At 39.8% G+C, this 12,309-nt stretch overlaps 1 protein-coding gene across 3 annotated transcripts in view; it reads left to right on the plus strand.

Annotated features, from left to right (window-relative positions):
• SNX24 (sorting nexin 24) overlaps nucleotides 1-12,309 on the plus strand; it is a 96,935-nt gene that overhangs the window by 79,968 nt on the left and 4,658 nt on the right. For all 3 annotated transcript variants that reach the window (XM_030004212.2, XM_030004210.1, XM_041120910.1), the window contains 3 exons: nucleotides 8,859-8,953; nucleotides 10,125-10,157; nucleotides 11,081-11,145. In XM_030004212.2, the coding sequence (XP_029860072.1) occupies nucleotides 8,859-8,953; nucleotides 10,125-10,157; nucleotides 11,081-11,145 (193 nt within the window). The remainder of the gene's footprint in view (nucleotides 1-8,858; nucleotides 8,954-10,124; nucleotides 10,158-11,080; nucleotides 11,146-12,309) is intronic.

The raw sequence follows: 12,309 nt of genomic DNA on the forward strand, positions 1-12,309 counted from the left end.
GTGTTCTCCTAACCTGTCTTTCAGGACTTGTAACTATTTATCTTTGCAAGGATCATGGCTGCTGAGTTTGCCATAAAGCCTTTGGTGGGGGGCTTTGTCAAAAGCCTTTTGGAAATGAAAGTAGGCTCTATCAACAGGGCCAAATTTATCTGTGCTTTTTGATCCTTTCAGGGATTGCAGTAAGTTTTGAAACAGGGTCTGCCTTAATAGCAGCCCTGTGATTCTTTTCCATCCAGACGTATTTATCCATGCACCCACTAATTCTACTCCTTATTGTAGTTGTTGCAACTTCCCTGATACAGGCATACTAATTTATAAATCCCCAGTTCTCTCATGGTACCTTTTTTTTTTTTTTTAATTATGTTTGTCAGTTTTTTTAGTTCTCCAGTTCTAAAGCAGTCATAAACAATACAGTATACACCAATGTTAGTTCAGAAAATTCATCAGTGGGTTCTCTTAGGCCCTTTGGAGGAATACTGCGTGGTCCTGCTGACTTGTACTGTAACAAGCAAATGCTTTTCTGTGTATTTTATGACCTCAATTAGAGACATCCTTTGATGAGGATCCAAAAAAAAAAGGGCGGGGGGAAGCCAAAAGTATATGCAGAGGGTTCAGAGTTTAAATCTGGCAGTGATGAATGCTGATGGCTTGATGATGGCTGCTCATGGCTTGGACGGCCATACTCTTCACTGGTGTCATGGTTTAACCCCAGCCAGCAACTAAGCACCACGCAGCCGCTCACTCACTTCCCTCCCGACCCAGTAGGATGGGGGAGAGAATCAGAAGGAAAAACATAAAACTCATGGCTTGAGAGAAGAACAGTTTAATAGAACAGAAAGGAAGAACCTAATAATGATAATAATAACAATAATAAAATTACAATAATAATAATAAAAGGATTGGAATATACAAAACAAGTGATGCACAATGGAATTGCTCAACACTCACCAAATGATGCCCCGTTTGTTCCTGAGCAGTGATCAGCCCCCCCATCCCCACTCCCCCCAGTTTATATACTAGACATGATGTCACATGGTATGGAATACCCCTTTGGCCAGTTTGGGTCCTGGCTGTGTCCCCTCCCAACTCCTTGTGCCCCTCCAGCCTTCTTGCTGGCTGGGCATGAGAAGCTGAAAGATCCTTGACTTAGTATAAATGCTACTTAGCAACAACTGAAAACATCAGTGTGTTATCAACGTTATTCTCATACTGAACCCAAAACATAACACTATGCCAACTACTAGAAAGAAAATTATCTCTATCCCAGCCAAAACCAGGACAGCTGGGTGAAAAACTGGCTGGATGGCTGGGCCCAGAGAGTTGTGGTGAATGGAGTTAAATCCAGTTGGTGGCCGGTCACAAGTGGTGTTCCCCAGGGCTCAGTATTAGGGCCAGTTCTGTTTAATAACTTTATCAACTGTCTGGATGAGGGGATCGAGTGCACCCTCAGTCACTGTGCAGATGACACCAAGTTGGGCGGGAGCATTGATCTGCTTGAGGGAACGAAGGCTCTACAGAGGGATCTGGACAGGCTGGATCCATGGGCCAAGGCCAACTGTACGAGGTTCAACAAGGCCAAGTGCCGGGTCCTGGACGTGGGTCACAGCAACCCCATGCAGCGCTGCAGGCTTGGGGAAGAGTGGCTGGAAAGCTGCCTGGCAGAGAAAGACCTGGGGGTGCTGGTTGACAGCCGGCTGAATATGAGCCAGCAGTGTGCCCAGGTGGCCAAGAAGGCCAATAGCATCCTAGCCTGTATCAGAAATAGTGTGGCCAGCAGGAGCAGGGAGGTGGTTGTTCCCCTGTACTGGGCACTGGTGAGGCCGCACCTCGAGTGCTGTGTTCAGTTTTGGGCCCCTCACTACAGGAAAGACACTGAGGTGCTGGAGCGTGTCCAGAGAAGGGCAACCAAGTTGGTGAGGGGCCTGGAGCACAAGTCTTATGAGGAGCGGCTGAGGGAGCTGGGGCTGTTCAGTCTGGAGAAAAGGAGGCTGAGGAGAGACCTTATCGCTCTCTACAACCACCTGAAAGGGGGTTGTAGCGAGGTGGGTGCTGGTCTCTTCTCCCAAGTAACAAGCAATAGGACAAGAGGACACAGCCTCAAGTTGTGCCAGGGGAGGTTTAGATTGGATATTATGAAAAATTTCTTCACCGAAAGGATTGCCAAGCACTGAAACAGGCTGCCCAGGGCAGTGGTGGAGTCACCATCCCTGGAGGTGTTTAAAAGATTTGTAGATGTGGTGCTTGGGGACATGGTGTAGTGGTGGGACTTGGCAGTGTTAGGTTAATGGTTGGACTCGATGATCTTAAAGGGTCTTTTCCAACCTAAATGATTCTAAGAAAGGGCTATCGCATACTAAGACAACAGGAACATGCACTAAACCCTGATATTTGGAGGAACAGTCTTATGACTGAAGAAACACTTGCAAACTTGGAAAATCTAGAACTGACATTTTCAGTACCAGCTTTATTCACCTTAAAGTAGAGTATGTATTTATTATAGTCTTTAATTACCTGATCAGATACTATTGCGGGTTTTTGCTTCTTTTTCCCATCCGACTTCCTCAGTGCACAAGGATCAGCATAGGAGGAGGGCAGCATCTGACTGTGCAAGAAACCAAAAAACCTTCCAGTTTCCAGATTTTCCAGGTGTTGTAGTTTGCAGCCTGAATGTTGGGAGTTTTTTTCACTACAGCATATTTGTATTTAGTTTCTTTAAGCTTTCAGAAAACGTTACTGCAAGTTTAAACCTCCTCTGCTTTATCTATTGTTGTATTGTGAGTTCTAAATGCGGTTGCTGTTTTCCAGACCTTCTTCCCCTGCACCCTTGAGAAGACTTTTCCAAGCATAACTACCTAATTTCTTTACCATCCTAGCATGTGTAGTTCTGGATCTACTGATTGATGTATGTATTATTGTCTAAGATATTCCTTCACCTGTTTGTTGTCAGCAGCGTTATTGACATGGTCTTAATTACTTGTTAATTGTCCGTTGTCTTAGTGGTCCATTGAGTTTTAAAAAAACACTTCAATTCAGCCATTTTAGAATCAACGTTTATTTTTGGTGTCTGTCTTTGTCATTAACGGATCTGCTTACTCTTTGTACTACTTTTCCTGTTACTCAGTTTTAAAAGCCTTTCTTGTCTCTACTGGCTTTTTTAAATATCATTAACTCATCCTGCCCTTCTGCTGCTTTTCCTTTTGCTCTGTTGATTTCTTCATTTCTCATCCAGCTTTGTCTTAACCTCCAATCCTTTGAGCAGTGTCTCAGGAAATGATATTGACTGCTTCCTTTCATTTTTATTTTTCAAAGGAACTGTAATCTGTTGCACTTTGTTTCTAATCTTTCAAGGGCTAGTCTTCTATTTTGCTGCAGAGAGATTCACTGTTTGCTCCCACTACCTTATGTTCCCAGTTTTCTGAAAAAAAATCAATATTGTATTTTTCACACCAAATGGGTTATATTGGTACACTTAGCCTCAAGTCAATCTGCTCTGCGCTTAGTAGTTAAATATTAGTTGGAAGTGTAAATGTGTAATTAACTAGCTTTCTAACTAAAGTACTCACTACCTTAAAACTTACTTGTTAGTATTTTTAATCAAAATTAGTAGAGTGCTTTAAAGTTAGGTTAGGTAAGGCTAAAGTAAAAATGTTAATAGCTTATAGACACTGTCATGAATTTCTGCATACATATTTTCAGTGATGATCCAGCAGTCATTTCACCTATTGGGCTTCCCTTCCATCTAGTTCATTCATCCTCTGTGTAGCTTGAGAATGCTGCGATAGATGGATTTGTCACTCAGGAAATATCTGGTGAGTTTTAAGCTCACTGGAAGTATAACAAATTGATCTGAAAGTTGGTGCAGGAATTTTTCTACTATTCTCCAGTCTTGAGGTTCAGAGCTGCAATTCCCCTCTGTGCTTTTTCTTTTTTTTTTTTTTTTTTAAGTTTTGTGACTTTACATTAACTTCTGGATAGTAACTTACGTATCCCTGTTGGAAGTATTTTGGTATATAATACCTACAGTCACATACCTTGTTCCATTTCAAGCTCCACTGTGTAGATGGCACTCATAGTTTTGACTTCCCTTTGATATGCAGCCTGGGAGTGTTAGCTAGCTCATACTTCATATAGAACATCACTTCTGTGTCCTTGTATGTGTGTTTGTGTGCTTCTTGTATCTTTATACAGAGTTTTAAGCATGTTTGATAACCTCCTCCTGTTCTTACGAAACTGTCCATCAGTGAATGTTTCTGGTAGTAATGAAAAGTGGAGAGTCCTCACTATGATAACTTAAGTGACAACTTATTTAGAAGGAATTCTTGTTGATAACCTGTAACAACATCCTCACTGAAGAAGGGACTGAGTTTCTTCATGGTTCTTCACAATGGGTAATATAAAACATTTTATCTGCTATTACTTTAAAAAAAGGAAAGCTTGCTCTTAGAAGTCTGGTTCCTTTGTCTACTTGGTTTTTAGCTAATGTGTTCTTTTGGTAACCTTTTTATCATTTCATGGGACTGTGTAACGCAGTTCAGGAAAAGCAGGTTAATAGAAGAATATAGACTCTAAAGTGTTCTAAAAGATGGGGGGGTTGGTCCCAGTGGAGACTGACACTCCAGCCTACTTACTGTAGCTGGTAGGTATTGATTTTTCTTCTCCCCCATTTTAGCTGCACCAGTGAATTAGGTATTGTGAAGCATCTTTCCCTGTGAAGAGGGGAAAAACTGTCATGAACTTTTTCACCCTAACAGTACAGCATTTCAAACTAAATCCGATTGAATGGAAAAGTCTGTAAGGACTCTTAAAAACCTTGTAACTCATGTCCCCACTCATTTCTCCCCCTCCAACAGCTGTTCCAGCAACCCTGAGAAAGTATGATAGATGATTGTAAGAAATTAATTCTAAATCTTGTTTCATTAAAAACAACAACAACAACAATAATAAAAATTGTGAAAATGATGCATTCCTGTGGCATGATCTCCTAAGGTTAGCAAAATGGTCTCGTTCAGGTTTTCAGCAAGATGTTCAGTTACTGTTATAATTGGCTGATGAGTAGGTTTGGACCTAACTAGAATGCCAGTGTTCGATTTTGCAGTGTCCTCTGTGAAGATATGTCACCATTTACCCTGGCTTTAGTGACAATTTTCTAAAAAGGAAACTCGTGGGAAATCATTATGCTGTTTATATGTCTCCCTTGTTGGAGAGCATTATCCTGTGATATTTTAGCACTGTTTTCCACTGCATGATGGCATCTAGCTAAGGTTAAGGCAGAACAAGTCCCTTTGCAATTTTGTGACTATATTTTACTTGCTGAAGGAGAAAAGATAACCGACAATTAAGTATTTCAGATGTCACTGAAAGAACATGTGCAACTAATCAATGGCATCCTTAGGGAACATGATTTTATGAAACTGATAAGGTAGAAAAATTGGGATTTTTGTGATTTGTGTTACATAATAATAATCGCACCCTTTTGATGAAAAAGACATTTCTGCTGATGTAAACATCAGGCTTTCCCTTGTGTTTTTTCCTGAAGCACGGAGTAGTTCATTAAAGTGTGACAGTAACAGATAAACACCCTTTATGATTTTCTGAGAAAATATGGTGCTTATACTCTTAGTTCAGCTGAAATCAATGCCTTTGAAAAATGTATTTCTAGAGTCACTTCCCAAATCACTTGCCAGAGGTTGTGTTAGGTGTTTTATTGAGGGGGGGGGGGGGGGTATTTATCTTAGGAAGGAAATACACATGCTGGGTTTTTTCTTAAGTTAGTCTACTTAGCACTGCAGGGCCCATATTTGAAACTCATTGCTATGATCTTGGTAGAATTCGGACGTATTAGAAATTCACATTACTAACAAACTAATTGTAAGGTTTTATTTCTTTGAAAATACAGATCTTTAAGTTTCTGACTGCAGAGCAGAAGAGGTAGTAGTCACGTTTACAAGCCAACGTCATATATTCACTTGAACAAAGGCTATGTCTGAGCATGTTACATCACAAATTATAGGTAGTGGTTTAGAGACTTTACCTGCTGGTTCCTTTTCTGCTCAGCTATTATTTAAAGATCACCAAGTTTGCAAAATATGTATTTCTTACAAGTTTTCATTCAGAAGTAAAAGATCTGTTGTGTTATGGGTTGTTCCAGGTAAGTTAAACCAATTATGATAACATTTATTTCTGATTTAAGAGTATTTTTTTGAACAACTTAAATAGGAAGTTGAGAATGCTTACATTTTCCTCTGGATATCCATTTTGGGCCACCACCAGAGGCAGGAAATGCAGTTAGACAGACACACCTAATCCAGTGTGGCTGGGTTTTTTTTTGTCGTTGTTGTTTTTCCCAGGTTTTTTTCTCTTTTTCTTTGGTTTCTACAATGTATATTAAACATCTGAATTATGTGCTGGCCCGTTTTTGTATCGAAGCCAACGAAGTCAAGCCAGAAGATAATTTGTCCCCTTATTAGTATATTAACTTGTACTTTCATTTATTTTTTAATTCCTTAAAATGCATGTCACATTATGTTACATCAGTTGAAAAAATCCTCCTTTGTTCAATGCAGTCATTCCTCGCTTCATAAAATTCTGGAAATGACAAAACTGCAAATCAACAGAAGCAGCATCCAAAATACAGTACAGTGCAAAATTACCTTTGCTTCTCTGCAAATTCTACATTTTCAAGTTTATTGATCACCAAAGCAGAGTTATTGACAGTTAACAAACTATACAGATTGACACACTAAACCAGATGGTATTTGCTTACGCCTTTTCGTGAAATAGATTTGGTCAGGGCAGGGTTAGCAGGGGTTGGGTTGACTTGATGCATGTCATGAAAAAAACCTAAAAGAAATAGAATGAGATATTAATCTGGAGTGAGTGGAAGTAGAAACAAATAGGTTTGTAAGAGCTGTCAGGAGTTTTCCTTTTATACAGTGATGTATCCTTCTCTTCTTCCCTGACAATCACTGTTCTGTTCAGCAGCCTCAACAGGCAGCTCAACTTTTGGAAAGACCTGTCAGGAAGTGTAAGTATGAGGTTGCATATAAGCATTGGATGCCCTTAAACATGTTTATACAACTTTTTGTAGTTCTTCATTGCATATAATTAGTAAGGTGGTTTTATTTGAGCAAATCATACGCATTGTCATGCAGTTCACGCACCCTCTGAATATGCATCCACCTCCACCCCTCCTTCTGTGCATAACCTGAATGCAGAACAGGACAAATTTTGCAGCAGCAGAGTGCTGATTTTGCAGAATGCAAATGAAGTGGCATTTTTTAATGCAGCATCTTCATATAGAGGTGAACTGAAAGGCTTAACACTTGCCAACATTTCAGACCTCCCTGTTTGTTACATCAGTTAAAATCTAGAACAGAAAAGTTCAAAAGCTGCATTTTTCCCAGTTCTTTTTTTTCAAACTTGTTAGTGATGGCCTCAGCTGTTGAAGAAATGTAGACTCTGAATTCAGATTTGCAAATGTAACATAAAAAAGAACCAGTCCTCAAATATCTTTCTTTTCAAATGTGTTTCTCTCTTTAAGTCTATGCACATCTTATGCAATTTTTACACTATCTAGGTTTTCATTACACAAATAACCAAACCATTTGCTATAAAACCTGCTATAAAATCTAGATGACCTCTAGATGTCTCTTCCAACCTTATTTTTTTTGTGATCCTGTTATCCTCTACATACCATTGCATCTCCCTAGTGATACTGCAGTGTAAAAGAATACACACACAGGAGTAAGTTACTTCCCGAATGTTTCTTCTAACATAGGCTGTGAAAATGAACAGGATGAACATGGATAGCTTTACTTGTACAAGTCATTTTATTTATAAATCTAGTGAAGTTTCTTCCATGCATATGTTCACTCCAGATCAGGCTTTTATGAAGGAAAGCTCTTTAGGGAAGAGCTTGTGGCTTTCCTTGGCATGTGAAGTACAGGTGTTATCAGAACATATGGCAGTATGAACAGTAGGGGCTTAATCTTTCAGGTGAGACATTGGTTGAATTTATGAACTATTTTGTTTGCCTCATGAAAATTAAAGATCAACGATTATTTTTGGTCTGCTTCTATGAAACTGTCAGAGATCTATTGTTTCCTTTAAAAGTCATTCTTTCATGATGAACACACCTAAGCATCTCATTTATTTGCTACATATTTTTAAGTGTACTTGCAATTAACTTACTGAAAATTGTAAATCATCTCATCAATGGAAAAACAAAGGAGGATGAAGTCAGGCCATTACACCATTGCTGTGGAAGAATGTGGCAGGTCTAGCCAGTAGCTCTTTGCATGGAGCTTTGTCATTAGGAGTCACAGCACAGATATAAGGAGTACCTTGTAAGCTGACCTGTCAAGCCAAGCAAAGAGTTTCCCTTGTTAGCATTTACCAAGGCGTGCATTAATAAAATTGCACAAAATGGAGACTTCCTTTTTCCACTGATGTGCCAGGCAGGAGTCTTCTGTGAGGTGAACATGAAAGCACTGAGCTGTAGCTGCTTTATTTTATGTTTCAAATAAACAGAATTTTATTCACAAATGAGTGTGCCAGTAACTTAGTTCCAGAATCAGACATCTCTGCTTGAGAGGCAGCTAGCTTGGCACCAGTGATGGCAGGTGAAAAAGAGTGTAGTAGCATAAGCTGAATGTATTTATATGTGATTCATTAAGAAATGTGGTTTTCCTGTTGAAATGAAGCACTCCGAAAGAGGTGTAAAAAAAATTGGAGAAGAATTGAAAAGTGTTGCAAGTGGGAAATATTTTGGTAGCTTGAATAAAAGTGCGTGATATCTAAAATACTAAAAAATCTTGGGTTTCGATTGTGCCTTTTTTTCTTTTTTTTTTTTTTCACAGACAGTCATCTTAGAAAATGAAGAGCTCCCTAAAATATTTCTTGATTTCTTGAACGTTCGCCATGTACCTACCTTGCCAAAAGCAGAAAGCTGCGGGTAAGCTCTCATTTACTGAAAAATACATGGAGGCCAAAAGGCCCATATCCACTCAGTGCTGATGCAATTCCATTGACTTAAAATGGTCTTGCTGCCAACTCTAACACTGTAAAATAAATGGGCATTAGGTTCATGTTTAAGTATGTTTATATATCCCCAAAAGGTGGTAAAATAAATCCAGCCTGTTCAAAGACAGAAGTGAGGTTTAATGTAATATTCTTGGAAAGCAAGGGAGAGTTTAGATGAGAAAAATATGATTTTCTCGTAGATCTTGAAGTATCTACTGAGATGTAAGATATTCATAAATGCTCATTAAAGTTGCATAGAAAGCCTTTGCGTGTGTTTTATGGTCATAGTATCTGCACAAAATAGAAGTTAATTCTTTGGTCTTTTTATGATCTCCCTCTGTGTGTTTGAAAATGGGGTATTTCACCTTTCTGATGACATCTACCCCAATGGCCCCATTGCCCTTCCCCTGGGAAGGGTTCTTGATCGGGGTGGGAGAAGGGAATCTTAGTATGATGAGTGTAATGACTACAGAAATACCCAAAACAGTGTAACTGGAAGCTCTCTTATCATCTGCAGCTCTAAGCTTTGTAGGGAGAATAATTTCTTTTGCTGTGCAAGCTGACGTAGTTGATAGTCTAGTAGCGTTACCACAACTTGCTCCCCAGAAAGCTATGTGGCCCTTTTCCACTTTGGGGGAGGCTGTGTGGATCTGCAGTGGAGAGAAAGTGGGTTGAAAAAAGTGGAGATAATTCGGAGGCCCTCTTATACTCAGAGGTGTCTATGGCCCAGGGCGGTCTCCAGAGTGATTCAGAAGCTAACAGACTTGTAGTTAATGACATCAGCCAATACCCTCACTGGGACCGTACCCCATTACTTCTTAGATAGATAGATAGATAGATAGGTAGGTAGGTAGGTAGGTAGGTCGGTAGGTAAGTAGGTAGGTATGTTTGTGAATCTGTTACAGTAAAACGGATGCTGTCATTTCCAAGTAGTGGTTGTTGTAAAGTGATAATCTCCCACATTCATTTCATCACACTGCATTATGCAGCTATTGACCAGAAAAAAGGTTGCTCCCTTTGATGGCTCTTAAAGGATTTGGAGGGTTTTTTTATTGTAGAGTTAATTTTGTTGTAACCAAAGTTTCCTCTCACTTTACCTTCAGCTCTTTTGATGAAACAGAATCTGAAGAATCAAGGTGAGCTTGATTCCTACTCTTTTTAGGACACCAGATTAATAAACTACTTGAAATTATTGGCATTTACTGTATTTGTTCCTTGCAGTTGACAAAATAGCAGTGGTTTAGCATTAAAATTAGATGTGCTTGTTAAATATTATGGCTAGTTTCATCTGCTGTGCTAGATCCATCCATTTGTAGTGTGAATTGAGCATCTTTACACTTGTATTGGGAAACTCCTTACAAAACTGTAATAGAATACTACTAGCTCTGAAATATTTCTGGGAATGTTTTTTACCCATCAAAGTGTGTTTTTCTTAGCAAGAAGATTCAGCAGAAGGAATTAGAGGTTTGGTTTCTCCCCTCTGTGTTTGATAGACCTTTGTAGGTATCTGGTTGCACTACTTGGTATGTGTATCTACAGAGCAGAGTGGAGAGGGTTGGCGCTGGCTGGGCGAGGATGTCTGTACCGTAACCAGGGTGCGAGACAGCCCTGTAAGGGGCTTCCAAGGACTTTCTCTCCATGGGTGAGGTGTACAGCAACCAGTTTGGGAGCTGGAAGAACGTGGTGAAATTTTGAGTCTGTCTGGTGGCCTGAAGAGCCTGTAGACCATGGAGCCTGGTTGTAGGTGATCTTGTAGCCTGCATTACACCAAGTACCAGGGAGCAGAGCAGGATCGGGAGGTCTCAAAGCCAGCTGCAAGCCGCCCCTTCTAGATGCAGCCCCTGCACCTCCAGCTTCACACTGAGGGTTTCAGTGTGTGGCTGAGGGGCAGCTTTGCTCCCAGGAGATGGAGCCTGCCCTTTTTGGGCAGCGTGGGTGTGCAGAAACGCACCGGCATGGCTCCTGCAAGGCTCAACCACCTCACTTTGTCAAAGCTAGTTTGTAGAATATTCTGTTTGCTGTCCCTTGATACTGACATCCCTGTTCTTGACCTTTCCAGCAAACTGTCCCACCAGCCTGTGCTGCTGTTCCTAAGGGATCCATATGTCTTGCCTAAAGCCAACGGTAATCAAACCTGTCATCTGTTAACGGCGCTTTACTGATCTGACCCTGCACCGCATAAACCACATTATTATTAATACCAGCCTAGTCAAATGACACTGGTCCAAAATCTAATAACCTGCCAATAAAACGATAGTTCTTGCGTAAGAAACCATTAAAACACTAAGTGGGGTGGGTGATTTATAAAAGGGTGGAATTTTCTCCCCCAGTTGTTCTCTCAGACAAACCTACGGAGAATTCAAATCAAAAGACAAAGAACATTGCTTTGCTTTTCTTGTTGACCCTTTGGTCTGTTTTGCCTGAAGGATTTGAACTTAGAGGCCCAGTCCTTTGTAAGTGCTTTTTCCCTAAACACCAGTCGATCTACTACGAGCATGTTTGTATTTCCATTTGGACTATTACTATTTCTTATCATTTATAACCTCTAGAGCTCTTTAGGGAAAAAAAAAAAAAAAAAGAATGTATACTTTAAGTATAATTGATGTGTTTCACAGGACATTTACATTAGCCTTCATCTCTTAATACATGGTTCAAAAGAGTTTGAAATAGCTTGTTATAATCCCCCTTTTTTTATAGAAAGTTCTTTGCATTATTAATTCAGAAAACTTACCCTCCGTCTTAAATTAAATATGTGCAGGAAAAAAAATATCATTTTTCGTAGTGTGTTCCTCCTGGTTTTGTCATTTTACTTGTTTGAACTGTTATTTATACTAATTTTTGTATTAAAAATGTAATGCACTTTCAAGGGAGAATTTTCTCCCAGAGCTGCAAATTAAGATTTTTTTTTTTTAATGTGGCATTTTGTTTGATTTTACAAAATACTGTGTTGAAATCAAGAGTCAGGTTGTTGAGCTGCCTGGAAAATCATGACATTTTTAACAGTAAATTTAGGAGAGAACACTTGTTTGCTGTAATTTCTTGGCCAATGAAGTGTACTTCCTTGAGATTTTCTGAAGTTGTATATAAATACCTGAAGGGAGGATGTAAAGAAGACAAAGGCTCTTTTTAGTGGTGCCCAGTGGCAAGACAAGAACATCAGGAAACACTCTTTCACTGTGAAGGTGCCCGAGCCCTGGCACCGGTTGCCCAGAATGGTGGTAGAGTCTCCATCCTTGGAGATACTCAGAAGCCATCTGTACATGGTCCTGGGCAACTGGCTCTAGGTGT

The sequence above is a fragment of the Aquila chrysaetos genome, chromosome Z (genome assembly GCF_900496995.4).
Source record: "Aquila chrysaetos chrysaetos chromosome Z, bAquChr1.4, whole genome shotgun sequence".
Classification (NCBI taxonomy): domain Eukaryota; kingdom Metazoa; phylum Chordata; class Aves; order Accipitriformes; family Accipitridae; genus Aquila; species Aquila chrysaetos.